Source organism: Pipistrellus hanaki (assembly GCF_964339955.1).
Source record: "Pipistrellus hanaki genome assembly, chromosome: 5".
Taxonomy (NCBI): domain Eukaryota; kingdom Metazoa; phylum Chordata; class Mammalia; order Chiroptera; family Vespertilionidae; genus Pipistrellus; species Pipistrellus hanaki.
The window spans coordinates 72838845-72866344 of NC_140507.1; the positions used below are offsets into that span (position 1 = coordinate 72838845).

At 60.5% G+C, this 27500-nt stretch overlaps 2 protein-coding genes and 1 long non-coding RNA gene across 4 annotated transcripts in view; 1 reads left to right on the forward strand and 2 right to left on the reverse strand.

Annotated features, from left to right (window-relative positions):
- Nucleotides 1-2665, reverse strand: LRG1 (leucine rich alpha-2-glycoprotein 1). Its single transcript, XM_084883662.1, has 2 exons — nt 2428-2665; nt 1-1646 (listed from the first exon to the last, which is right to left on the reverse strand). Exons 1-2 carry the CDS (start codon nt 2478-2480, stop codon nt 560-562), a joined length of 1140 nt encoding a protein of 379 aa, XP_084739788.1. The 5' UTR covers nt 2481-2665; the 3' UTR covers nt 1-559.
- On the forward strand, nt 2641-6402 carry LOC311622456. Its single transcript, XR_014794992.1, has 2 exons — nt 2641-4401; nt 4436-6402. It is a non-coding gene; the product is annotated as an uncharacterized lncRNA (long non-coding RNA).
- The window catches only part of SEMA6B (semaphorin 6B), a 23452-nt gene continuing 1659 nt past the window's right edge, over nt 5708-27500 (reverse strand). Inside the window, exons 2-17 of one of the 2 annotated variants that reach the window (XM_084883635.1) lie at nt 15543-15692; nt 15279-15402; nt 14080-14140; nt 13853-13915; nt 13322-13423; nt 12830-12920; nt 12379-12495; nt 11709-11797; nt 10912-11129; nt 10059-10190; nt 9727-9876; nt 9146-9328; nt 8918-9064; nt 8126-8203; nt 7946-8004; nt 5708-7523 (exon numbers count right to left, since the gene is read on the reverse strand). In XM_084883635.1, coding sequence (XP_084739761.1) covers nt 6652-7523; nt 7946-8004; nt 8126-8203; nt 8918-9064; nt 9146-9328; nt 9727-9876; nt 10059-10190; nt 10912-11129; nt 11709-11797; nt 12379-12495; nt 12830-12920; nt 13322-13423; nt 13853-13915; nt 14080-14140; nt 15279-15402; nt 15543-15663 — 2607 coding nt within the window. In that variant the 5' untranslated portion in view covers nt 15664-15692 and the 3' untranslated portion in view covers nt 5708-6651. Of the gene's footprint in view, nt 7524-7945; nt 8005-8125; nt 8204-8917; nt 9065-9145; nt 9329-9726; nt 9877-10058; nt 10191-10911; nt 11130-11708; nt 11798-12378; nt 12499-12829; nt 12921-13321; nt 13424-13852; nt 13916-14079; nt 14141-15278; nt 15403-15542; nt 15693-27500 lie in introns of both variants that reach the window. The other variant, XM_084883634.1, reaches the window with a different exon arrangement.

The window sequence follows — 27500 nt, forward strand, 5'->3', positions numbered from 1 at the left end:
TTTGTCCAATTCTGTTTGACATTTATTTATATTTTTAAAAAATATTTTACATTTTTATTTTATTTTTATTGATTTCAGAGAGGAAGGGAGAGAAAGATAGAAACATCAATGATGAGAGTCATTGATTGGCTGCCTCCTGTAGGCCCCCTACTGGGGATCGAGCCCGCAACTTGGGCATGTGCCCTTGACCAGAATTTAACCTGGTACCTTTCAGTTCACAGGCTGACACTCTGTCCACTGAGTCAAACCAGCTAGGGTTGACAATTATTTATTAAACCCCTAGGGTCTGACATCTAACTAAGTGAGACAACTCAGCCCCAGGCCCTGCACTCAGAGAGCCCCCCAAAAGTGGGGGAGCCAGAGTCAGAGACAGCCCCAGTGCAGCCAGGGTTGCGCTGAGGGAGCTGGGGGACCAAGAGATGTGGGAAATGGGGAAGGCATTCCTGGAAGAGCAATGAGCAAAGCTTGAGCAAAGGCAAGGAGGCCTGTGAGCGGAAGGGGTGTTTTGGGAAGCGTGGGTCTAACACTGTGGGAAGCCTGCCTCACCCTGGAGAGGGAATTAATCGCCTGGTGTGCAGTGTTCCGCCAGGCCGATGCTGCCCATCTCCACCCCGGCCGTAAGCCTCACATGAGCCAGGGCCGCGCCCAGGAGGGTCTGGCCCCGCATGGCTTTGGGCTCAACGCAGCACGTGCTGTTCCGGAAGAACATCTTGTCTCTATTGTTCACGAGCCACTGATAGAAGTCCTCCAAGCTCTGGTCGCAATTCCAGGGGTTCCCGGAGACGTCGAAGCCCTCCTTCATGTCCCGGGCTGCCCCGCGCTGCCCCACGGACGCCCAGAGCCCCCTGGGCAGGGTGCTCAGCGAGTTGTTGGACAGGTCCAGCATGTGCAGCTGCTTCAGGCCTCGGAAGGCGCTGGCCGCCACTGTGGCCAGCCGGTTGCCGCTCAGGAAAAGGTAGCCCAGGTTCGGCTGGGGCTCCAGCAGGCCCCCTTCCAGTGCTTGCAGCCTGTTGCCCTCCAGGTACAGCCATTCCAACTGCAGGGGGCCCCTCAGAAGGTCAGAGGGCAAAGCCTCCAGCTGGTTATTGCCAAGGTTAAGGACGCGCAGGTCGGTGAGGTTGGCCAGCAGCCCGGGGGGCAGTGTCCGGAGGCGGTTCCCGGACAGGTCCAGGCGCCTCAGGGCCTTCAGGCCCTGCAGCCACGAGGTCTCCAGGGCTCCCAGCTGGTTCTGGTTCAGCACCAGGGTGTGGAGGGCGGTGGAGGCCTGGAAGAGGCGGGGGGGCAGCCGGGTGAGGGCGTTGAGGGTCAGATCGAGCACCTTCAGCTGAGGCACAGGCAACAGAAGCTTGTCTGACAGCGTCTCCAGCCCGTTGCTGGAAAGGTGCAGTTCCTGGAGGTTAGCGACGCCCTGGAGGGTCTCAGGTGGCAGCTGGGTGAGGTTGAAGAACTCCACAGACAGCATGACGGTGTCGGCGGGGAGCTGCCGGGGGAGTTTGGCAGGTGGGGAGCAGCTGACGGAGCTGCCATTGCTTGACTGGTACACCTGGCAGGCTTCAGGGTTTGGGGTGACCTCCTGGACTGAGGGGGCCACAATTAGTAGCAGCAGGAACAGGATTCTAGAAAGATGGGGGTCCAGGACCCCTGGGCTGGAGGCAATGACAGAAGGTGCTTAATGAGCCAAAATAGAAATATACCCAACTCAGTGAAAATATACCCAGAACATGCCCACTTCTTCCCTTCCATTTTTGCTCCCCAGAACAATGCCTTCTCATTGATCCTCTGGACTAGTGCAGTCACCTCCTCCTCCTCTTCATGTTTTGAAGGCAGAGCCAGTGAACTCCTACCCATCCTGCAAAGCCCCCAATACCAATGCCCCCTTTTTTCCACAAAGCTTTCTCTGACTTTCCCAAGCAGAACTCATGGCTCCCCCACCTCTGTGATCCTATTTTTTCTTTCCAACCCTGATGAAACAAGGTCAGGTTATCTGTGTCCAATTTGCTTCAAGCACCCAGGTACAAGCCAGGGCTCCAGTTGCAAATGGGACTTTGAACATGAAAAGTGTCCAAAGCAAAAAAAAAAAAAAAAAAAAAAAAAAAAAGGTGCCCAAAGCAGGCTTGGGGGCAGGCATTTGGCCTTGATATTGGGTGGTTTGCAGTTGGCACTGTAACGCTTGGAGGGCTGGGGCTTCTGCTCCTCCCGGTGCCCCCTCAGCAGGCCTCTGAGGTCGGGGTGGGTTCTCACTCCCTGCCTGGGACATCTGCAGGTGAGTGTGTGTACGGGAGCAATCCTGTCCCAGTTAGAGCCTGAGTGTTGGTCTGCCCAGCCAGGAGGCCTGCGCCTTCCCTGGGAATTCAGTGGGTCAGACGGAATGTCCATGCACTGCCTGGTGTCCAGGCCTTGCCAGTGAGTGGCAGGGTGGGGACCTACCTCTGGCTTCCCTCCGGGCTCCAAGAGGACATGGTGGCCTCTCTCTCTTCCATCCAGATGCCTTTGGTCTGGTGAGGTGGCCTTATACCTACCTGGGCTGGGGGCAGGGGCACCAACCATAGGGAAGTCCCCACCCACCCACATCCTATTCCGGATAGGGCCTGAACTTGAGCCAGTGACAGGAAAGGGAGGAGCCAAGATTGCAAAATTGTTTCCTGGCAGGGGGAGGACAGCGGAGGGGCTGTCCCTGTTTCGGTCCAGTTTTCCTTCCCCTGATCCCTGCTGTGGGAGAGTGGGCACCCGGAGCCTCTGGGAGTGAGTCCCACTGCCCCCACCCCCAACCCAGGAATCAGGGGTCAAGCTCGCAAGGTGCCAGTCCTGGAGATGGGGACAAGAGGTTCTGTTTGTGACACGTTTGAGCAATCAGGAAGTGCAGTGGAGAGAACAAAAAACACTTGTCTTGGATTTATGACATGTTGTTGGATACATTTTTATTGAAATAACTTTTTTAAAAATAGAGTATAAAAGCGAGTGATGCCAGAAGTCTTGGAAGTTTTTGAACAATGAGCTGGGAGGGACTAAACCGATTTCTGAATTCCAGATGCGCTACGACTGCTATGCTTAGTGACTGAGGGCACGTGGCTTATCTTTTCTTGGCCTTTGTTTCCCCATCTGTGAAGTTGAATTCAATATCCAAAGGTCCCAACTGCTCTTTCATTAAAAATTGTATTTATTGGGGTGACATTGGATAATAAAATTATATAGATTTCAGGTATTGCTCTTTCTTCAACCTAAGCTGATGCACCATTTGTTTTGGGTTGTTTGTTTACTAATGAATGCCTTAGGAGGCTATGCATTTCCCTTTGAGAATGGCTTTGGCTGCATCTCATGGGTTTTGCTATTAAGTGCTTTCATTCTGGTTGAGTTCTAAAAATTCAGGTGTGCTTTGTTATCTTATTTGTTATGCCTGGCTATGGCCTTTTCTCCCTGCCCCATCTCTGAAGGGTTCATCCCTATTCAGCTGTGATGATGACTGAATCCTGTCTTAGAGACAGAACACACAAGTTGACAGTGACAGGCACAGATAAAGAATGAAAGATAGGTTACACATGAATCCACAGACAGAGATACTGACAGAGGTAAAACAAAAATACATAGACAGAACCTAACAGACACACGGACAGAGCAGGACACACAGGACAGAATGGCAGGCCCCCAAAGACAGCCACACACAACAGGCACACACGCAAAACGGGCAAAGGACCTAAAGAGAGATTTTTTCAAAGAAGACATACAAATGGCCAACAGATATGTGAAAGGATGCTCAGCATCAGTGATCATCAGGGAAATGCACATCAAAACCACCGTGAGGTATCACCTCACACCTGCTGGAATGGCTATTATCAACACGACAAGAAGTAACCAGTGTTGGTGAGGATGTGGAGAAAAGGGAAGTCTCCCCACACTACTGTTTGGTGGGGATGTCAACTGGTGCTACAGAGAACAACATGTAATTTAATTTCCTCAGAAAATTAAAAAATCCAGCATTTCCACTTCTGGGTGTTTATTCAAAGTAAATGAAATCACTATTCTTTAGATATCTGCTTCCCCATGTTTACTGCAGCATCATTCACACACACACACGCACACACACGCACACACACACACACACACACACTTCAGCCATTAAATAAGACACAGATCCCGCCATTTGCAACAACATAGAAGAACCTTCAGGGCATTATGCTAAGTGAAATAAGTCAGATGGAGTAAGGCAAATACTGTGATCTCATGTGTATGTGGGATGTAAAAATGAACTCCTAGGAACCGGTGGTAGGATGGGTCTCGTCAGGTGGTAGGAGGGGAAAGGGGAGGAGAGATGTTGGTCTCAGGGTACAAACCCACAGACATGAGTACGTTCTGGGGGTCTAATGTACAGCACGGTGGCTATTGTGGATGATCCTGTATTGGCAAGTTGTGGCTATTGTGGATGATCCTGTGTTGGCAGTTGCTAAGAGAGTAGATTGTAAGTGTTCTGATCATACACTAAAAGGTAACTGTGGGAGGTAACGGACAGGTTCATCTCATTGTGGGGATCATCCTACAATATATCCGTTCATCAGATCATCAGGTTGTGTACCTGAAACGTACACAATGTTACATGTCAATCATATCTCAAGCTGAAAGACACAGACACACACAGGTTCAGGAGGAGCTGTTAGATGCTGTCAGAGGATTTGTGTTTCTTTATTATCAGTGTCCCGTCCCCCCCATGACAAGAGGAAACCAGGTCTGTCTTGTTCACACGGTCGGTGCTTAGTTGGCATGGGCTGGAAGGAAGGGCTATGAACTGGAGTGACATAACGTGAAAGCGACCTCTCAGGATGAAAGCAGACCCACGTCCCCTGCTGAAAACTCTCCGCTGGCTCCCTGGTCCAGCTTAACACCCACGAGGCTGGGCGAGTGGGGGTGGGAAGAGGAGTTAGGGTTTAGAGTCTGGGAAGGTGAGAAGGTGCTGGAGATGGATGGTGGGGGTGACTGTCCAACAATGTGAATGGACTTCATGCCCCTGAAGCGAACACTTTAAAAAGGCTCAAGTGGCACATTTGAATGTATGTGGATTTATGCATATTTCACCACAGTTTTAAAAAAAAGTTGTACTCCTCACCTGCAAGGCCCTGCCCGCCTGGGCCCTGTCCTCTCCTCCCTCTTCATGGCCACCTGGTCTGCCCTCACCTGCTGCGCCAGCTACACTGGCTGCCTCCCCTGTCCTCCAGGTGAATTCCCACCGCATGGCCTTAGCACTGGCTGTTCCCTCCGCCTGGAAGGTTCTATCTGCTCATCTCTCCATCTCCCCCGTCTCAGCTCAGATGTTACCTCTGGCAGGCCCTCCTTGACCCCCCTCTCTCTCCACACACACAGTCCCCCCTGCTGAGCATATTACCTGGCTTTCATTATATTACACATATTACTACTGCAAACCAAGCCCTAATTTGCTTGTAAGTGGTCAGTCTCCCCACTAGGCTGTGAGCTTCTGAGAACAGAGGTCTTTGCCCCTACATGGTGCCTGGCACATAGTAGGTGCACAATAAATATTTGCTGAAAGACCAATCAGAAACCGGCCCCATCCATACGAAGACAGGGCCTCCCCCTAACTCTCTGCGTCCCCGAATTCTGTTGGCTGCTGTGACCCAGCCGTGAGTCTTGTGGGTGCTGATCAGGGCCCTGCCACTGCCCAGGCCCCACCCCTGGGAGACAGAGCAGACCCAGAGCCTTGGGGGCCGGTGGTTGTAAACAGTTTTATTGATCGGGAGGGGGTTGGGGAGGCAAATTCCAGAGAGGGTCCAAGTCTCAGCTGGCCACTCAGCTGGCATGCATGGTCAGCTGGAGGTCGGAGGGGAGGTCACAAGGGGACTGGTGGTGTGGGACCCTCTGACCACCCTGGGGCCATATTTACAGGGGGGCCCACCCACCTTTGCTGCCCGCCCCCACCAAGACTTTTACACAGCTGCTGCCAGTGTGGCTCATGGGCAGGCCCTCTTGGACTCTCCCTAACACCCTTTCTCTGTCTCCCCTCGAATTCCTGACCGGCAGTTGGAGGCCCCCCTGGCCTTCTGGAAGCCCGTGTTGGCTCAGCCAAACGCCCAGGCCTCTCGGGCCACCGCACACACACACAGACACACACCCTGCATGAGTGCCCCTCGCCACGCACACGCCGGCAGCAGCCCTCACACGCACACCTCCCTCCCCTTCCCGGCCCCTTGCACACGAACATGGCATGCACACGCACACACACACACACACACCACACACACTCCCACACGCCAGGAGCCTAGGTCAAGGAGGAGCCTGGAGGGGGGGCACCGGGGTCTGCAGCTGTGGCCCCCTCCTCATCCCGCCCCCTCCAAGCCCTGGGCCGCCACCCCAAGAACGGAGTTGTGCAATTGGGTAGAAAAACTGCAAAAAAAACAACAACCGCAAATTGGAAACAAACCCAAACCCACGCACAGGTCAGCCTCAAATCTACAGACATCCTCCCGCTCCCCCAGGCCGCACGTCCGCGGCCCGTCAGGGTGGGGGCCAGGCCTTGTGCTTCCGTGGGCGGAGGCCCCTCGCCCTGCGCCCCGGAGGGGGGGCTGGCCGGAGCGCCCCGCTCGGAGCCGGGCCGGATCGCTCGCTCTGATCCCCGTGGCTGGCACCGCTGAGGCGTCGGGGGCCCCCAGCCTAGGGCACGGGGGGCGCAGTCCTGTCGGTGCCCCCGAAGGAGAGCAGGTGGGCCAGGTCCGCGCCGGGCCGCGCGTGGCGGCCGCGGGGCCGGTCCCCCCGGGCCTCGCCGCTGTTGAAGGTGTGCGTGCGGCGCAGCGCGGCGGCCGCGGGGCCGGGGGGGCCGGGCCGGCGGAGGCTGCCGGTGGGCGGCGGGCTCCAGCGCCGCGGGAGGCTCTCGCAGGCCGCGTTCGGGTCCGAGGGGCCGGTGGGCGCCGACACCACGCGCCGGCGGTCCGGGCTGGCGTGCGGCGTGGGCGGGAAGTCCGCGTGGGGCGCGCGGCCGGGCTGCTCGGGGGGCCGGGCGGGGCCGAGCAGCAGCAGCGAGGCGGCGGGGGCGGCGGGCAGCAGCGGGGGGCCGTGCTCCCAGGCGCGCGGGCCGGGGTGCGGGTGCGGGTGCGGGTGCGGGAGCGGGAGCGGGAGCGGGGCCGGCAGGCGCTTCTGCGGCAGCGGCGTCTGCTCGGGCGTGGGCAGCAGCCCCGAGTCCAGGTCGTGCGGGCCGCCCTGCAGCAGCGTGGCCTTGGCCCAGCCGTTCTGCATCAGGGGCGCCAGCAGCGCCTCCGGGGGCCCCCCGCCGCCGCCCCGGGCCCCCGCGGGCCCCGCGCGCCGCTCGCCCAGGCGGCTCACGCTCAGCACCGCGCCGCCGGGCGCCAGCATGGCCTCCTTGTCCCGGCGCCGGGCCAGCGCGCGCCGCTCGCGGAGGCCCACGTACCAGCCCACGCTGAAGCCCGACACCACGGCGCCCACCACGAAGGCCGCCACCGAGGACGTCACCAGCAGGTTCACCGACACCAGCCCCGCGCGCTCCTCCGCCAGGCTGGCCCGCAGGAGGCCTGGGCGGGGGGAGGGAGGCGTGAGAGGGCGGGGAGGGCCCCACCGGCCACCCCGGCCCACCCCGCTATCTTCCTGTGCCTTCTGTCTCTCTGTCCCTGCCTGTTTCTCTGGGGTCTGTCTGTCTGTCCTCGCAGAGTCTGTCCCTCTGTCTGCCCTGTGGTATCTGTCACCTGAAAGCCTGTCTGTCCGCTTGTTTCTCGGCATCTGTCTGTCCGCCTCTCATCCTCTCTCCGTCCCGTTCAGAGCCTGTCCGTGCATCTGTCTGTTCCCTGGCCTCTCTGTCCCTCCCCTCCCTCCCTCCCTCCCTCCCCGGGAGTGGGGCCCCCTGACTCCCAAAGCTGGTCCGCGCCCCCCGCCTGGACACAAAGGGCATGAGCACCCCAAGGGCGGGTCCCCAGGCCTCCCGTCGTTCCCCGCTCACCTGTGCAGTCCCCTAAGCCGGAGGTGCTAGCCCCGGACACGTCCTGCTCAAAGGTGGCCCTGAGGGGGGCGAGGCAGAAACTGTCAGCAGGGGAGCCTCAGGGAGCCCGAGGAGAGGAGGGGGGACCCCCCACCCCATCAGCAGGCGGGTTACACCCCCTCCCTCACCTCTCCCCCGTACCTGGTGCCAGGGCTGAGGAAGATGCAGGAGCCGTCAGGGGCCCACCCGCAGTAGGGGTCCTGGCTGCCGATGCAGTTCCTAGGGCAGAGGGGGCGGGCAGGCCGTCAGCCACAGCCCCTTGCACAGAGCCACCTACCAGCTGCCCGGGGTTCCGGCCAGGCCCCGCGGCCGGGCTGTTCACCTCCATTTCAGAGATGAGAAAACGGGCTTGGGGCAGCAGAGCCGGGGTCGGAGCCCAGTGGGCCTGCCCCAGAGTGTGTGTCCGGCTCTGTGCAATGCATCGCTACTGCCAGGACGGCGGTGTGGGCGGTTCCTCAGTGTGGGGGGCTCACACGGCGCTGGGGGGGGCAGTACTTTGCACCTGGTTTTCCACCCATTTTAGAGGAGAGAAAACAGCCACCTCCCTGGTCCCCAGCTTCTGCTCCTGCTGCTCTTAAAAATGTCACTCAGGTCCCACTCCTCCGCCCACAGGCCTCCCGGGCCCCTACCTCCCTTGGGATAAACACCCAAGTCCTCCCCAAGGCCCACAGGCCCTGCATGACCTGCCCCATCCTCTCCCTGCCCTCACCTCCCCCTCCCTGACTCCGCTCCAGCCGCCTGGGCCTCCTCACTGTTCCCCTAAAGCCTCAGGCACGGTCCCAATCCAGGGCCTGTGCACGTGCTGTGCCCTCCGCCCCTCATCTTTCACCACGTCAGGCTGCTGCTGGGCCCTTAACTCAGACTCCGCTCTCGCCCTCTTCCCCGGCTCATCGCTCTCACCGCCCCCCTCCCCCAGCGAGGGCCGGCACTCACTTCATGCACCCTGAGTGCTGCTGGCAGCGGGCCACGGGCACGCGCACCACGCAGTGGGGGAAGGCCGCCAGCAGGCCTCCCGAGGCCACGTCCAGCTCCAGGCTCAGCAGCCGCTGCCCCGTCTCCCCGCCACCGGGCCCGCCACACCTGGGGGCGAGCAGCTCGGTGAGACTCGGGGGCCGCGCCCCATCTCCGCCAGCTCCACCCCCGGCCTCAGCCAGACCCCACCTGTCTGGCCGGTAGGTCTCGAACTCCTCGAGGAAGACGCTGGGCCCGGAGGTGCCCGAGGCGCTGGCGTTGGGCCAGACCAGGAACTTGAGGACGGTGCCCGCCTCGGAGCCCAGAAAGACCACAGTCTGGTTGCCCCAGGGGCCGGCGCCCACGTCCACAGCCACGCGGGTCAGCTGGTGCCTGCGGCCAGGGCGGGAGGGTCAGTCTGGCACCACGGCCCCTTCGGTGTCCCCCCCCTCCCCGGGGCAGACACAGAGACACCGCCCACGCTAGGCAAGGTGGGCGCTGGTGTGGTTACAGGACTGCACACCACCCTCCTCCAAACAGACCCCCCTGGGCTCCCACTGGGCCTGTCTCTCTCTCCCTGAATCTCTGTCCCTCTGTGTCTCTGTCCCTCTGTGTCTCTGTCTCTCTGTGTCTTCGGCCAGTCCTCAGAGCTGCATGCTGTCTCCAGCAACACTGCTCTCCACCCGCCCCTTCACATCCACAGTCAGCCCGCCCCCCCCCACCCCCCCCCCGTCCTGGGCTCTCATCTCCGCCCTCCGCCCCACCGGGACCTGGCCACCCGTGGGGCTGACCGTGTCAGAGTCCGCACTATCCAGGGCGCGTGGCCCAGCGAGGGCACCGCCTCGTCCATCAGCGGGTGGGTCTTGACGAAGTTGAGGATCTCATCCGGGAAGGCGCTGGAGGTGTTGTACTGCATGCCGGGAGCCGCACAGCACCCAGGCCTGCGGGGGGCGGGGGGGTGGTCAGGGCAGTCCGGGGGTCCCCATGCAGGGGCTCCGATTCTCCATGGGACCCAAAGCCCTGCCCCAAGGCTTCATTCCCTCATCTGGGCAACGGGTCAGCTGGCTGCCGGGAGTCCCAGCCTCGGGGCGTGGGGCCCTGTCTGGGACGGAGGGGCGCTCACCGGGGCCGGGGCACCTGGTCCTCCGGCACCGGCGTCCAGACGGACTCGGGAGACTTCTGCTCTCGAAAGCGGCCTTCAAACACGGCGGCCACCTGTGTCATGTCAAAGGCGCAGACGGCGGAGCCGGGGATGCTGGGAAGCAGAGGAGGGGAGCAGTGAGCCTGGTGGGAGGCGTCCTTGTCCTCCGGAGATGTCGGCCTTCAGTCCCTGCGCCAGGGTGTCACCCACTGCCCCGTCCAGTCACTGCCGCCCGAACTGTGCTCAGACGGATCGTGGTCCAGCTCCTCTGCAACCGCCCGTGTCCTGGCCTCCCCGGTCGTGTGCCTGATGCTCAGTCTCTCAGACACCACTCCTGCCCCCTTACAACCATCCTTCTGCCCCTCGCTCTTCCACGCTCCCCAGTGCTCCGGGCTAAACCCAGGCTCCTCGGCAGCCCCCCACCCCCCCCACACTGTCCCTCTCCCCTTTGCTCCTCTGTTCCAGCCGCAGCGGCTCCTCTCTGTGGTTTAAACAACCACGTGCATTTATCCTCTCAGCTTTGCACATGCTGTTCCTCCAGCGTGCGATGCTCTTCCCTCTGCCTCCACCTCACACCACGGAAGCCAGTCCCCGTGTCCCCGCCCCGGCAGCTCTGACCCCCTCCTCCCAAGGCAGGGTGCTGACGCCCCCATCTGCCCAGTGCTGACCGAAGGGTCTGGGAGGGTCAGGGCGGCTCTGCTCTGTGTGGTCTGGGGGGTCGAGGCCTCGTGGGGGTCCGGTCTGGCCCAGCCTTGGACAACAGGCAATGAGTGAACGCGGGGCCTCTCCCTCCCGTCCCCCGGGGCCCCGCGTTCTCTCCGTCCACGCCGCTGACCTGTTGCTGGGGGTGGAGAAAATGGCCAGGACCGCGGGCCGGCCGCCCAGGCGGACCACGCCCGTGACGGCCTGCAGCACGTTGAAGTAGAAGTGCGAGTCCCCGGGCACGGAGCAGTTGAGCCGCGCCTTCAGGAAGGATGTCCACTGCTTCTCCAGCACGCGGGGCGAGCCCCCGGCGTCGTTCTTGCACACCCGGGCCACGCGGGACACCACCACCTGGCGGGCAGCGGACGGGGCTGAGCCCCGGGGTCCGAGGGCCACTCCGCCCGCCGCCCCGGCTGGGCCCGGCTCACTGTGGGGTCCCGGCTGGACCCTGGGCCCTCGGGGCGTCAGGTTCCCCGGGGGAAACACGGGGGTGACAATAGCAACGTGGCAATCACAACGCTCATCATGCACACGTCCAGACCGGCCACTAGGGACCTGGCTCTTTGCCTCCTCATCTCTAACTTCCCTCCCAAAGCTCTACGAAGGAGGGCCTACTGATGTCCCCACTGTATAGGTGGAGAAACTGAGGCACAGGGAAAGGGAAGTGACCGACCCAAGGTCACACTAGTGGGGAATGGCAGTCTTTGCATCTACTGTCTGGCTGCTGCAATGGATGGGTAGGTAGAGGGAGGGATGGATGGGTGGGTGGGTGGGTGGATGGATTAGTGGATGGATGGGTAAATGAATGATTTGGAGGAGATAATGATGGGTGATGAAAGAGATAATGAATGGATGCATGTGTGGGTGAATGGATGCCTCTCAACTCATCCCCCCCCCCCCCCCGCCTCCCTGGGAGGGGACAGGGCTTACCTTCTCCAGGAAGTTGAACTCCATTGCGATCTCCCGGAAGAAGAAGTAGATGTGGCTGCCCCACTCCACCGCGTGCACAAAGTAGGGCTCTGCAGGAGAGGAGGGGTCAGAGCAGCCCCGGCCGGAGAAAGGGCGCCTCGGAGCTGGGCACACACCAGCCTGGGGGCCGCTTTTATGGGGAAGGGGACATGCGTGGATTACAGGCAAAGGAAAACAGACTCGACGTTTTGGGGTTTTAAGGGAAGGGGGGAGTGTCAGAACCCTAAAATCGCAGCGTCTGCCTCCCACAAACAGCAGCATCTCCTGTTCTCTTGCACCTCCCTCCCTCAGGGGCTAAAGCCCTGGGCTCCTGTAGCTCCCTCTAGTGGTTCCAGCCACCCATCCCATCAAGGTGCAACGTCCATCTTCCCTGTGGCCCTTTAAACATTATCTGAGAGAGAGCGGAGCCGGGGGTGGGGGTGGGGGGGAGAGGTGCTGATTTGCTGTCCCACTTATTTATGCACTCATCGCCCTGACCCGGGACAGTGCTTTCACCAATGCCAGGCCAGTCTTTTCTCTGGCGCTGTCTTTAAAGAGGCCAGGAGGCCACAGATGAGATGGGGGTCCCTCCCTGTCTCCTCTGGGACTCTTATTCTGGTGGGGCGGGGGTGTTCGATGAGTGTCCGCCCACCTTTGAACCACTTGGAGTCGTGCTTGACGGTGCGCAGGGTGGGCCTGTCCCCGAGGCTGCGGTAGATGACGGCGTCGATGGCCAGGAAGTCGGTGACGGTGGCCGTGAAGAGCATTCCTTCTGGATGGAGCGAGGGGAGAGCGGTGAGGGGGTGGGTCGTGGAGGCCGGAGGTGGTGTGGGTCCACACTTGGTCTTCCAAGACTCTCAGTCCACCTCTCTGAGCCTACGTGAGCCCGTCTGAGCCCAGGCTGAGCCCCACCCTGCGGAGGCCCCGAGCCCAGCTGAGCCCCCGCTCCCACTGAGCCCTGACTCCGGGCTGAGGTTCTGCCGTTTCACAGCCGGACAGTCTCCCAGCCGCCCTCTACAGGACCCCAGCTCCAAGCGTGGAAGGTGCCAGGCCTGGCGGGGGGCTGGGGCCTCACCAGAGGGTCAGATGGGGCGGCCACTCACCGGAGAACAGGGCCACGTTGGCGTGCTTGGGGTCGTAGGGGCAGCGGGCCATGCCGCTGATGTTGTCCCCGAGGGGCTGCAGGGTGTCTATCTGCAGGGGGACGGGGCCTGAGTGACGGGGCTCGGCCCCGCCCCGCAGCCCCACGGCTCCCCATCCCGCCCTCCCAGGGCAGCCTGTCTCTGCCTCGGACGCTGTGCGCCTGGACCAGCCACTCGACCTCTCTGGGCTCCGTCTGTTGATCTCTAAATGGGTCTGAGAGTCGGCTCTGGTGAATCCCATTACTGGGTCATAGGTCAAATACGTAGGGCTCCCGGACCTCACACGGGCCCCTTGGGAAGGCTCCCCTGAGCTCGGGGTGCGGAGGGGCGGGCAGACCAGGCGGGCCCTCTGTGGGAGGCTCGGGGAGCGGGGAAAGGGCACTGAGCGCTGGCAGCTGAGCAGAGGTCTGGGAGTTGGACGTGGGCCTCCGCCCTCGGGGGGCAGGGACTCACGCTGTAGTTGGCGCACAGGGGGTTGAAGGCGTTGGAGCCGCAGACGAAAAGCGTGGCCTCGTCCCGGAGCAGCAGCACCTTCACAAAGTTCCGGCACTCGGCCTGCGGCGGGGGGGGGGGGGGGGACAGGGCAGTGCTGTGGCCGTAGTGAGAGGTGGGGGGGGGGGGGTGAAGCTGGGGCAGAGGAGGAGCCAGGACTGGGGTGAAGGGAGGGTCGTTGTGTGGGCTTGTCTAGGTCTCAGGACCGCCTCAGGGGCGTGGCCACAGCTGAAATGGGCCCAGATGGGGGCACGGCCATACTGATTTTAGGTCAGCGGCCAGCGAAGGGATGGAGCTATGGTAAGACCCTAGCCTACGGACGTGGCCATGACTGGGACCATCTGGGGGTCGTGGCCAGGCTCAGGGCGTAGCCATGACAACACGGGGTCCAGGCCTGGGCTGAAGGAGGAGGAGGATTTCGCCTTGGGTGTGGCCCCGGTTCAGCTTGAGCGTGGTCATGGCTGATTGGGGGCGTGACCCAGGCCCACTCACCTCCTGCTTGCCCTTCATCCGACACACGTTGATGTCGCTGGGGTTGGAGCGCCAGGTCAGCTTCTGGGGGCACAGGGAGCTGGTGAGGGGTAAGGGGTACCCAACGGCCCTAGGAACCCCTGCCGGGCAGGCCCGAATCCATCTCGCTCCCCATTGTAAGGTCAGCTCCCTCCGGTGGGAGCCCCAAGGGCTGTCCCCTCCTCCCCCCGCCCGCGCCCCCTCCTCACCCTCTGGTACCGGAGCTCCGTGGAGGCGGGGGGCTCCAGCTCTACCCGGTAAAGGCTGTCCCTGCGGGAGGGGTGCAGTGAGTGAGGCTGGGGCCTCCGTCCTCCCCGCATTCCATCCGTCTGGTCACTTCTCTGTCCTCTCCCCCCTCTCCACGGTGTCTGACCCGCAGGTCCTCCTCCTCCTGGGAGCTCATTCTCACAAGGGCCCCCGCCCCGAAACCAGGCTTCCCTCCCACCCTTCAGACTCCCTCTGGCCTCCTCCCTCCCCGGCCCTCCGGGCGGCCTCGTCCACTCCAGTACTGGCTACGCCCTCATCACCACGCCCACAGTCCCGTCTCCAGCTTCGGGGGCCAGCTGCTCCTCAGCGTCATTTCACATTCAGTGTGGCCATTCTGAGCCTGACTGTCCCCCAAACTGGTGCCCCACTTTCCTGTCTCCCACCTCTGACCTTCCTCTGTCCAGCTCTGTCCTCCTGAGGGTGCAGGCCACCCTCAGCTCCCCTCGTCTCCTCCTCCCACACCCAACACTCCAGTCTCCTCTGCCTTTAATGTTTAGTGAGAATTCACCTGCTTCTGGCCCCTCCACGGCCACCGCCCCATTCCAGCCCCATCGTCTCCCACCTGGACCGGCTCAAAGAAGCCACCAGAGGGCGACGGTGAGCACCGAAGTCAGGTTCCCTCCCTTTATCCACAGCCCCCAGGGCTCCCACCTGCCTCCAGGTAAACACCCGGCTTCCCCTCAGCCAGGAGGCCCTGACCAGCTGCCTGGTCTCCTCCTGCCCTCTCCTCCTCCTCTCCCCCCTCTCACTGTGCTCCACCCTGCGGACTTCCTTTCTGTCCTAACACCAGCACAGTCCGGCCTCTGCCCTCTGCCCTTTGCCCTCTGCCCAGATGTTCCCCTCCCCCCCAGATTTCCTCATGGCTGACGCCTCATCATTTAGGTTTCAAACCAAAGGCCACCCCCTCAGCAGCCCCTGTAGGCACCCGGTGAATTCTGACCAAGCAGCTGCCCCCATCTGCTAACACCACAACGGGCACTGGGCTCCCAGCACCCCCAGAGCCCAGCACCCCTGCAGGTGCCACCCCAGGTGCCCACAGTCACACCCCAGCCAAACCATACGCCCCATCCCGAAGACTCCCCCAAGGGCCCCGCACCCCGCGTTCCTCGGACACACCCCGCGTTCCCCGGACACCCCGCACCTGTCCCCGATGAACAGCGTCCTGTTGACCCGCAGGACCCGCTGGATGTTGAGGTCCTCGGCGCCCTCGGTGGGGGCCGGGCGCCCCGGCCCGCTGCCCACGAACACAGGGTAGTGGCTCAGGTCTGGGGAAGGGAGGAGGGTGATTTAGGGCCGAGGTGAGCCTGGTGAGTCCCCGAGGGCGGGGGCAGTGGGCTCCGTTGGGGAGCAAGACCCTCGTCCCGGACCCCCCTCCCCTGGAAACCCCCACCCCAACCCCACTCACAGTCCCTGGGGGCCACGCTGAGCGGCGGCGGCTCCTCGGGGAAGAGTCCGTGGGCGCCCCCCAGGAGCAGCACCAGGAGCAGCAGGGCCAGGCGGGGAGGGGGCACTCGCGGGGTCCGCATGGCGAGGTCAGGGCGACTGGAGGTGACACCTGCGGGCAAGAGGTGGGCGGTGAGCGGCGTGGCCTGTATCCGCCACCAGATGGCGCTCATGAGCCGCAGCGGCCGGGACCTTCAATTATCCCCAACATTCCCCGTTGAGATAACACTGTGATTTAAAACAACTTCACTGCTAGCCCTACTCTTGCCTACCCCACCCCTTCCCCCTACAACACCAGCCAGAGTAACCCTTATCTCTCCGGTGCTCTGTCTGCTCTGTGCCCTTTTAAAAAAATATATATATATATATGATTGGTTTTTTACAGAGGAAGGGAGAGGGATAGAGAGCTAGAAACGTGGATGAGAGAGAAACATCGATCAGCTGCCTCCTGCACACCCCCTACTGGGGATGTGCCCGCAACCAAGGTACATGCCCTTGACAGGAATCGAATCTGGGACCCTTCAGTCCGCAGGTTGATGCCCTATCCACTGAGCCAAACCAGTTAGGGCTCTGTGCCCTTTAAAAAAAAAAAAATTCTACATTTGTTAAACCTCACCCAAGGATACTTTTTCCATTGATTTTTAGAGGGAGTGGCAGGGAGGAGGGGGAAGGGAGAGAGAGAGAAATAGAGAGAAACATAGATGTGAGAGAGACATATCGGTTTGTTGCCTCCCACAGCTGCCCAAGGGCAGAGGAAGGAACCTGGAACCCAGGCCGGTGCCCTTGACCAGGAATGGAACCCGTGACTGGTGCCCGGGCTGCTGCTGCTGAGCCACTGAGTGACACGGGCCAGGGCCATCTGAGCTGTTGTTAAGTGTCCTGTGCAGTGGCATTGAGTCCATTCACAATGTTGGGCAGCCATCCCCACCCTCCGTCTCCAGCACCTTCTCACACCCCCAACTGAAACTCTGTTCCCTAAGCACTAACTCCCTCCCCAGCCCCCGCACCCACCACCCACTCTGCCTCTGGGACCTGAGTCCTCTAGGGACCTCCTAGGAGGCATCACAGTCTCTGTCTTGGGTCTGCCTGAGCTCACTGAACAGTGTTCTCAGGGCTGTCCGTGCCGCGGCACATGTCAGGACGGACATGTGTGATGGAGCACGCGTGTACCCATCCCCTGTGGGTGGACACACGTGTACCCATCCCCCGTGGATGGAGCACGCGTGTACCCATCCTCCGTGGATGGACACACGTGTACCCATCCCCCGTGGATGGAGCACGCGTGTACCCCCCCTCCGTGGATGGACACTTGGGCTGCTTCCGCCTCTCGGCTCCCGTGAACGGCGCTGTGTGAACAGGGCCGTGGAATCTCTTTGCTGCAGTGCTTTGGGTGGGCACCCAGAAGTGACACTGCTGCATCAGACGGCAGCTCTGTGTCCGTTTCCTCTTTAGAAAATGCCACACTGTCCTCCACAGCGGCTCCTCCGCTCTGCATCCGCACCAGCAGTGCAGTGTTCCGATCTCTCCACACCCTGGCCTCACTCCCGTCGCCTGCTTCCTGACAGCGGCCGTCCTAACGCGTGTGCGGCTGCCGCTTGTCTTTTCCCGTTGGTCACTCTGGTGATAACATGGGAGCGAACCCCACAGGCTCGTTTAGGGGAGTCTGGGCTACTTCAGGGCCGGCCCACTGCACCCGCCTCAGCCCCCCCCGCCCCCACCTGGGGCTACCGGAGGCCCTAGCACCTCCCCCGGCCCCCAGACCATCTGCTTCTCTCCATGAAACTCGAGGCGCCTCTGGAGCAGCCGCCTGGCGCCCGCCTGCCGGGAAGCAGCCCCACCACCTGCCCCGGCACCTGGTCACCGGGGGGCTGCACCAGGCTCGGAGCGTGTGGCCAGCGTGTGCGCCCCGTGCCATGCAGGGCACCCACACATCTGCGTGCCTGCAGAGGGCACGCTCCTGCCCGCAGCCCGCGGCACGCGCTCACGCCGCGGGGGAGGGGAGCGGCGCCGTGTCCTGGGCATCAACGTACAGACTGACAGAACGGCCCTCACCGGTGTGGCTCAGTGGATAGAGCGTTGGCCTGCGGACTGAAGGGTCCCGGGTTCGATTCCGGTCAAGGTATATAAATATATATACCTTGATTGCAGGCACATCCCCAGTAGGAGGTGTGCAGGAGGCAGCTGATCGATGATTCTCTCTCATCGATGTTCCTAACTCTCTATCCCTCTCTGTAAAAAAAAAAAATCAAAAAAATATATATATATTAAAATAAATGATAAAGCGACAGCTCCCACCCAGAGGAGTCTATGCTCTATGGCTGCCTCTCGGCGGTCACTCCCCCTGGGGCGGGCCATCCCACTGGACGCCCACCTCAGGTGAGGAGACCGAGGCAGGGATGGGAGGGCCTCAGGGCCAGCCTTCATCTTCTCCCATTGCCAAGTGCGAGGCGTGACACCGCCTTCCTGACTCTACGTTTGTCACAGGCTGGAATCTCCTTCTGGAACATTTCTCCCACTTCTTTCTGCCAGGGAGTCTGGGTTACCCTTTTTATAAAAGAGATTTTTTTTTAATGTCTAGAGAGAGAAGGAAGAGGGATAGAACAATAGAAACACTGATGAGAGAGAAACATCAATGGGCTGCCGGCTGCATGTGCCCTGACCAGGAATCGAACCGCTGACCTCTTGGTGCACAGGACAAAGGCACGTGCCATTGAGCCACACTGGCCGGGCATGGGCTACCCGTGAAACCCACAGCTTCAGTATATATGTTAGGATCAGCTGGTAAGTTCCAAAACAACAGATAAAGCATAAACGCTGTCAGGGTCTCCACCGGACGGAGCTGACCCTGTCGACCAAATTGCACTCCGGACGGACAGCGGCTGCTCCCCCAGCCCAAGCGGTGCTTCCCGGGTCTACCTGTTCCAGCCAAGGGCTCCCTCCAAAGCCCGCGCTGCCCCCACCCCGTTCCCTCACCTCCCACCAATGCCGGCAAGTCCTGTGGGCGCTGCCTTCTAATTTACCCAGAATTCTCACCCTTCCCAGTCCGCGCCCTGGTCAGCCCCCATCACCTCCCACCTGGACCAGTTCAGGACCCTCCCTCCACCCTGGTTCCCTGGGTCCGGTCCTTGCTCCCCCCCGCCCATTCCCCCGGCAGCCACTAGAGGGCCTGTGTGAGCACCTCTGTCAGGGCTGTGCCCGCTCTGCCTCCAGGACTCGCCTTCCTCTGGGTAAAAGCTAAGTCCTCCCAGGGGCCCACAAGGCCGAGGATGACCTGCCTTCACCGGCCCCGCCCTGCCCTCACCTCCTCCCTCTCGCCCCCTGCACACTCTGCTTCCGCCCCCCGGGCCTCACTGCTCCTCCATCACGCCACACACCGTCCTGCCCCAGGGCCTTTGCACAGGATGTCCCCACACCTGAAAGCCTCTTCTCTCAGATACCCACAGGGCCGCCTCTGTATTTCAGGTCTCTGCTAAAATGCTGTCTCCTTCGAGTCTCCCACCCCCATCACCCTGGACCCCTCCCCAGGTCCCACCCCTGCCCCCACATGGCGTTAGACTCTCAAAGCGTCCTTTAGACTCTCTGCTTCTCCGAATGCGGTCCTCCAGCCTCAGCCTCACCCTCACGCGAGAGCTATTAGAATGCAGAGTCCCGGGCCCCGCCCCAGGCGCACCCAGCAAGAGCCTGCATGTTAGCAAGCCCTCCAGGGGCCTGTGTGCACAAGAACTCAGAAAATCGGCTTCTGCACAGGTTCCCCCAAATGAAGGAATCACCCACATCATAGCTCACCCAGAGCCTTCCTGCCCCTGGAATGTGAGCCCTGGAGGTCAGGCCTGGGTGCCCCGTGTCAGTGACGTGTCCCCGTGGTGACTGGCACTCCGCTGTGCTCAGCAATGGCGTGTTGGGTGTTGATGAACTAAGCATCAGCACAAGGAATGGAACTCAGACTGGACCACTCGCCTGATTCAACTCTGCTCATCACTTCCACATGCATGGTGTCCGGGGGTCCCCCCACGCATGGCCATGGGCCCCGGCGTCTACCACATGTTATGGCATCCGTGTGTTCACACGAATCTATGGACGCAACCACAGAACAAGTGTGTGCCCCAGCAGTGGTGGGTGATCCACATGTGTGTGCACACGCCTGTGTGTCCAAGGGTACACACATAACACCCAGGAAGCTCTGTCTGCACCCCCCCTCCCGCCCCCCTGTGATGACTTCCTGGCGGCCAGGTTCCAAGGACCCCACGTCACTACTGACAGGCCATCTACCCACCCTCCTGCCCTGCCCTTCCCACTCTCACTGAGGCCCAGAATGAAGGCTGGACAGGCAACAGGGCCAGCCAAGGAGCCTCAGGTTAGCAGCCCAGCCTCCGACACGCACGGTGGAGGTTCAAATCCCGGCTCTGCCTCTTATCAGCCTTGAGAGCTCTGATAGTCACTTCCCTGCCTCTGGGTCTCAGCTTCCTTATTTATAAACTGTGGGTGAATGTAAGTCCAAACCTTAAATGTTGCTACAGGGTTGAAAGGACAGTGTAGCCTGGCAGGTGTGGCTCAGTGGCTGAGTGGTGACCTATGAACCAGGAGGTCACGGTTCGATTCCCAGTCAGGGCACATGCCTGAGTTGCATTGATCCCAGTGTGGGGCGTGCAGGAGGCAGCCGATCCATGAGTGTCTCCCATTATTGATGTTTCTCTCACTCTCCCTCTCCCTTCCTCTCTCTGAAATCAATAAAAAAATTTTTTTTTAAATAAGGACATAGTGTAGACCAGCAACGTACAACAGAAAGCCAGGCGTGCACGTGTGCGGTCTTTCTTTCCTGGTGGCCACGTGGCAGAGGAGAGTCAGCGGCAGCTCAGCTCCGGGTGAAAGGCCGAGCGCGGGGGCCGAGCACAGGACCTGGGACCACGAAAGGAACAGAACAAAGTCCCGCCTGGGACTCTCTCCCCTTTCCAGACAAGACGATTTCCTTCTGTAACACACGGCACAAGGCCGGGCCTGGTCCACGTGCGCACTCTGTGCGAGGTGACCTTGCTGGATGACCTTGGGCCAGCAGCTAGCCCCCTCTGGGCCTGTGTCATGGCAGGAACTCAGGGGCCCGGGCCGGCCTCAGAGCCCATTTCTCCGTCTGCCGTGGCAAAGATTGGGGCGCGACGCCCATTCCCAGGCCAGAGAAGGAGCTCCTGCCGGCCCCGCCATCCCGGATTCCTGCTCCGGGCCCGGCTCCGAGGTCCCTGAGGAGATCGAGTAACCTGGCCTGGCAGCCAGGCCCGGCACCGTCCAGGTCTGGTTACCAGCTCTGCTTACAGCTGCCTCCTCCAGCTGCCTCAGTCGCCCCCGCCGCAGCCTCGCTGGGCTCTGAGCTGTCTAGGAACTTGGCTGAGCAGCTAGAGGGTGATCCTGGGGGGGCCCTGGGCACGGGGAAGCGGCTGTGGAGGGACCCCCTCGGCCCCTGATGCTCTCTCAATGCCAGTTAACTCATCTTCTCCCAGCCTGAGAGGCGAAGAGTGAATCCTCCTCCATTCTCCACCCTCCTCCCTGTTTCTCCTTCATGAGAACCATCCCCGGCTGCTTATCATGAAAATCAAGTGAGGTGCGCATAGTAGGTTGCTTAATAAACGGAACTGACCACTGTGCAGCCTTGAGTTACATCCTCCCTCTCTCTGGGCTTGCTTCCTCTTCTGTGGATCAGGGATGAAAATGGCAGCTTTACGGCGGCAGGGGACCTCACTGGCGCACAGTAGGACCTCAACAAGCACCGGCTGAACGAATGTCCCATAAACAGTCCCTCCTTCTAATAGAGCCACAAGGATATATTTATTTTCTGAGCACCGACTGTGTGCCAACACGGCCAGGGGTTGAGCCATGGCCAGGAGTTGAGCCGTGACCAGGACTATGTCTCAAGAGCGTGACACAGAGCTGGGCATGCAGTCAGCACTCCGTTAATGCTGAGTGTCTCTTTTGAAGAGGACAGCACTCAGAGTGCCTGAGCACATCTGTCCACAGGAGCCCCGCAGAGCAGGGATTTAAACGAAGATTTTGTGAAGCCCCTACTCTGTGTGCACCAGGCACCGGGCCGAGAGCTTCACGTGTGTGAACGCCGTTCCTGTCCACACCCAGAGGAGACAGACACCAGCACCGCCACCCGCTTCACAGAGGGAAGAACAGCCTCAGAGAGGTGACGTCGCTTGGCCCAGGCTGCACAGCACGGAAGGACACGGCCAGCACTGGAACCCCGGCATGTGGTGCCACTGTCTCTTGCCGACCTTTATTGCGCACCCACTACGTGCCACCTGCCTATGAGGCTGTCCGGTCTGGAGACCCGGAGAGAGGCTGTCCTGTGAGGCCGCTCAGGGCACCCGAGAGGAGACCAGCTGGCGGAGGCAGGACCAGGATGGGGGACATGGGCAGGTCCCTGGGACACCTGGCCCAGGTGGGGTGGGGCTGCACACCGAGTAATTAATTTAATCAGTTAGGAAATTGGGCCACCAGGAGGCAAATCGGAAGCAGCGACTTGTAATTAGGAATGGGGAGAGAGGGGGCTGCTTTCTCGCTGATGCTGAAACCATTTCGAGGAAATTAAAGTGTCATTTGTACCCAGGGAGTCCTTAGGGAGCCCAGAGACATATGCCCACGGGGCCGGGGGCTCCTAGGGAGTCTGGGCTGGGGCTGGTGGGCGGGGGACCCGCAGATTCCCAAGTGGGGTGGCCCTGGGCAGGCCCGGCCTCGGCCCCAATTTGGAGAAAACACAGGCCCTGCTCTCGGGCCGGTTCTGGGAGACGGAGGGAAGTGAGGCCTGGCCCTCAGGGCCCCATGGTAGGGAGGATAAAGAGATCGGTACCCGCCCCGGGTGTCCTCCGTCTGAGAGCAGAGGATGGGGACCCCAGCCCACTCTCGGGCTTCGGGGGGCCCTCCTTTACCCCAGGCTGAGCCCCCCCCCCGAATTCCTCCAGCCGCCGCCCCTCTCAGAGGCCCTGCCCGGGAGGACACAGGGGCCGGGGCCAGGAAGGCAGGGACACACCACTCACACGCTGGGCTGGGCGAGGCAGGGCTACGCCAAGTGCTGCTGGGAACGGAAGACCTGGCCTATGAACTTGAGGACAAAAGCGGGAAACAGGTCCCGGGGGAAGGTCCCGGGGTCAGAGCGGACCACAGGCCCTCTGAGTCACGGCTCAGGAATGGCGGAGCCCGGGCAGAGCGGATGGGCTCGGGGGAGGGGTCACGGGGAACGTGCATCCATGGAGGAGACAGCGGCGAGGGGCCCGGCTTTGCTGGGTGACTGCGGGGAACGTGCCACCCATCGGGGCCTCATCTCTCTCCCCAGGGCCTGGCGGTCAGACATTGCGAGGGAAGGAACAGCGAACACTTACAGTCTACTGTGTTCCACGCCCTGTGCTATGGGCTTTACAGAAAATGCTGGCGGGTGCCCAGTCGGTTAAGCGCCGACCTGTGAACCAGGACACAGTATGATTCCCGGTCAGGGCACACGTCTGGGTTGCAGGCTCGATCCCCAGGAGGGGGCACGCAGGAGGCAGCTGATCAATGATTCTCTCTCATCACTGATGTTCCTATATCTCTTTCCCTTCCTCTCTGAAATCAATTTTATATATATATATATATATATATATATATATATATATACACACACACACACACACACACACACACACACACACACACACATACACACACACACACTGGCGGGGCAGGTGGGAGGGGTTCTCGCCATTTCACATGTAGGCAGTGGAGGCCCTGTGTAGGTAAGTGATGGGCCCGAGGCTGCCCAGCTAGGAAATGGCTGAGCTGGAACTTAAACCCAGGCCATCTGGTCCAGACTCCACACTTTTAATCACAGCCTGACCTGCCCCCCGAGAAAGAAGTTCTCAGTCCCTCCCCACATCCACCCATCAGCAAGTCCAAAATTTGCTCCACGCCCCCACTCTTTCCCCTCCACTGCCTCCACCTGGCCAGCCCATCATCACTCGTCTGGCCCAGTGCCGTCACTGCACTCCCACCCACAGCGCTGGCCCATGCTGCCACAGTCCTCCGTGCAGTGGCCAGTCACCTGTGCTTCCCTGAGTCAGGTCCCACCCTTCCCTGCCCACAGCCCTCAGGGCTCCACCTGCCTCACAAGGCCTGTATAACCTCCTCCAGCCCCTCCCTCTCTCCCCTTCACTCACTCTGCTCTGGCCACAGGAACCTCCTTCCAGTTCCTCAAATATGTCAGGCACTTTCCTGCCCCAGGGCCTTTGAACAGGCTGTGCCCTCTTCCTGGAATGCCATTCCTCTAGGTCTCTGAATGACCGACTCCTTATTTTCCAAGTCTCAGCTCAAATGCCACCGTCTCAGAACCCTCCCTACGCAATCAGCTCTGCCCTTCTCAGCCACATCAGCCAATACGATGGTCTTCAGACCACTCCTTATACTTGATTTACTTTCTCTCTCCAGTTAGGGTCCATATCCCCACCAGGCTGTGAGCACGACAAGGGCTGCGCCCAGGCAGCCTCGGTCATTGCTGGGCTCCTAGCACCTGGCGCATAGTAGGTGCTCATTAAATATTTGTCAGCTTATCAACTGAGAGCACAGACCCACGGCCCCCACTGCGATCAGGGCCAGAGGCCACACTTTCTGTTTTTCAAAATAACTCCTTTTGCTGGAATAAGAAAAAAAAAAAAAATACAGGACAATGGCTGGCATTTTGCCTGCATCCTCCTGTTTAAATGTTGAGCCCTAAGAGAGAGAGAGAGAGCCTAGCACCTGTGTTTTACGGATGGGGAAGCTGAGGCTCAGAGGAGGAGGCACGGGTGAGTGAATGAAGAGATGGATGCAAACTCAGGTAAGTTTTGGGCCTGTGTCATGTGACGACTGTGGCAATCTCTACGGGCAATCATTCAAAGCGGCTGTTTCAACTGCCCGAAGACTCTTACTCCGGGAAAGGAAGACTGAAACGGTCAGAGAACATGTGATCTCCCCTGGTGAACTCCTATACATTCATCACGGTCCTAGGCACAATGCCCCTCCGAAGTGCATCTTCTCTGACCCACTGGGCAGAACGTACTTTCACCAGACCCATGACCCATGTCGCAGAGGGCCAGTGCCTGCGTCTGTTTCCTCACCCCACTGAGAGCCAAGCAGAGCGAAAGCCTCCTCCCCTGGGACCCGGTGTCACGCAGCGTGGGACACAGGACATGGCGGCCGCTGGCAGCCTTTCTGAGGAACTGATCTCCCCATCTGCCTTGGCTGAGGGCTCCCCGAAGACCCACAATTATTTTTTCTTTTTTTTAATGTATACTTTATTGATTTTTTACAGAGAGGAAGGGAGAGGGATAGAAAGTTAGAAACATCGAAGAGAGAGAAATATCGATCAGCTGTCTCCTGCACACCCCCCACTGGGGATGTGCCTGCAACCAAGGAACATGCCCTTGATTGGAATCGAACCTGGGACCCTTCAGTCTACAGGCCGAAGCTCCATCCACTGAGCCAAACCACTCAGGGCGAGCCCACAACTCTTACTGGCCTCCTACATTGGGGAAGTTCTCTCCTAGGTCTGCCCTTGGAATGCTGGCTCAGCCTGGGCCAAGGTGCATCCTGGGGAATGTAGTCCTCACCACCCAGGGTCTCCCTCCCTGCAGGCCCTGGAGTAGCCACCTTTTGACCCTGGGACCAGACAGTGAAAGGTTATCCAGGGCGGCCAGTGAGGGGCCGTATCCCTGCCCGAGGCGGGTCCTGGCCTCCCGTCTCCTCCTCGTGTTGTAATGCCTCCCGCGTTATCGGGACATCCCCGAAGGACAGGTGATGAACGGCCGTGGAAATAAGAGATAATTCTGTGTCTCAGGTCCAGACCTCGTAGGCCCCGGCTCTCGCCTGTGTCTGTTGGGGGCTCCCTGGAGCCTCAGTGTTTCTATTTTTGCTAAGTGAGGTTCCGCCCACCATCAACCCCAATCACTGTGAGGTCTTACAGCTACTTCGTAACTGTAACTTTGCGACTGTTATGAATCGTAATGTAAATATCTGGGCTTCCCGATTCATCAACAGCGGCAAAATTACGGTGATGAAGGAGCAACGAAAATAATTTTCTGGTTGGGGGTCCCCACAACAGGAGGAACTGCATGAAAGGGTCACGCGGCATTGGAAAGGTTGAGAACCGCTGTCTTAGGGGAATCAGTCTGAGAACCTGCAGCCCTTTCAATGACTCTGGATTTCGGCATCATGGCATCATAAACATTCTGGTTCAGAAAACCCACAGTGTCTGGAAATTTAGGAGAAATCTGGAGGGTCACCTGGACTAACCAATACCGGAATTATCCCCCCCGGACTCTGGAGAGGCGGCTGTACACACCCACTTGCCTACCTCCCCTCCCAGGATGGCGGTCCCCCGCTGGGCCAGGCAGCTAACGTGGTTTACAGGGGGAACTCCTCCTCGCTGTGGCTCAGCCTGAAATATTGCCCATTCCCACTCCTGCGCTAAGGCCTTCTGCGGCTCCCTGCTCCCCTCGGGATAAAGCCCGCTCCTCCGCGTGGCATGTGCAGCCCCTGCTAGCTCTCAGGCTTCCTTATCCATGTCTCCTGCCCTTAAAACAGCTCTGCCACTCAGGACTCCCAACTACTCCCCACACAGCGGCTCTCCTCGCTGCTCCTCCACCTGCAATCCCCGTCTCCCTCTCCTCCTGGCACACCCCTTTCCTCCTTCAAGCCCAGGGTCAGCATCCTCTCCTCCTCCAGGCAGCCTTCCCTGCTTCCACCTGTCACAACCCTGGCGGAGCCCTCTCTGGGCCCCCAGCGTCCCCTGGCGCAGGGCCAGGCCCAGAGGACAGGGCCACTCCCCAGGGTCAGCCAGGGACACCCTCCGACCCAGGGGACGGGCGGCAGCCGGCACGCCCTTCAGCCCCCGGGGACCCGGCTCCCCGGTCCCGCCGGCTGACGTCAGGGTCACCTTTCCAAGGACAGTGTGATTTCTATCTTGCAGGTCCAGCCCCAGGTAACCCCGGCAACTCCTGTCACACGCCCTGGACGGCCGCTGCAGATGCCAAACTCTTCCACAGCCAAACCTCCGTCACCGCCCCCTCACCCAGGGGACGGAGGTGGAGGCCGGAGCGGAGGGAGACGGGCCGCTCCAGGTGACCCAGGACCTCCGCTGGCCCAAAGCGGGGACGGGACAGACAGGACCCCGGTGCTCAGCTCTGGCCGAGGGCAGGCGGGAACTGGAAGGACATGGCGAGGTGACGAACCCAGGGCGTTCTTATGTGACCGGTCTCCACCTCGTGTCCCTCCCTGAGCTCCTTACACCCAAAGGGCATCTCCTGGGACATGGAAACGGGAGAGGGCTGAAGACCTGCCTGGGCCACACCGCTCACCCCTGCCTTTTCCTCTAGGCTGGTTTTTTTTTTTTGAGAGGGGTAGGGCGTTGGAAGCTCCAGGCCTGATTTCTGCACAGCCCGGGATGGAGAGAGGAGGGGGTCCCCTGGCAGCCTTTGGGAGGGAGAGCATTGGGGTTTCCTGTGGGGGCACCTTCCCCAGGGTCCCCTCCAGCAGTCCCAGGAGCAGAGGGGCCTGGCTTCCCTCTTCACCCTCTGCTGCCGCTCTGGGCCTCAGTTTCCCAATCTGCTCTTGGGAGTGCGCCCGTACAGGGTGGGCACTCATCGTTCAATGAGGCTTCTGCCGGCTGCCATCTGCCCGGTGTCCGAGGGGTTTCCTAGGAGCCCCACGACCCCCAGCCACTTTCCTTAGAGCTCGGGACCTCCTCTCCGGTGAGTCCTGACCCCACCCTCGACCCCACATGCTCTGCTCTCTCCTCTGCCCAGACACAGCTGGAAGGTTTATGAAAGAAACCGTGTCTACTCGGAAGGGGAACGGGGGCCGGGGAGCTCATGGGGTAGGGGTGTCCCAGGACACTGAACTTTGACTTTGGACCCCTTGAGAAGCC

Excerpts from the sequence above, each read along its gene's own strand:
- LRG1 (XM_084883662.1), bottom strand. The coding sequence starts at position 2,480 with ATGGAAGAGAGAGAGGCCACCATGTCCTCTTGGAGCCCGGAGGGAAGC. Across the intron at positions 1,647-2,427 it reads AGCCCGGAGGGAAGCCAGAG|CCCAGGGGTCCTGGACCCCC; the intron begins GTAGGTCCCCAC and ends CATTGCCTCCAG.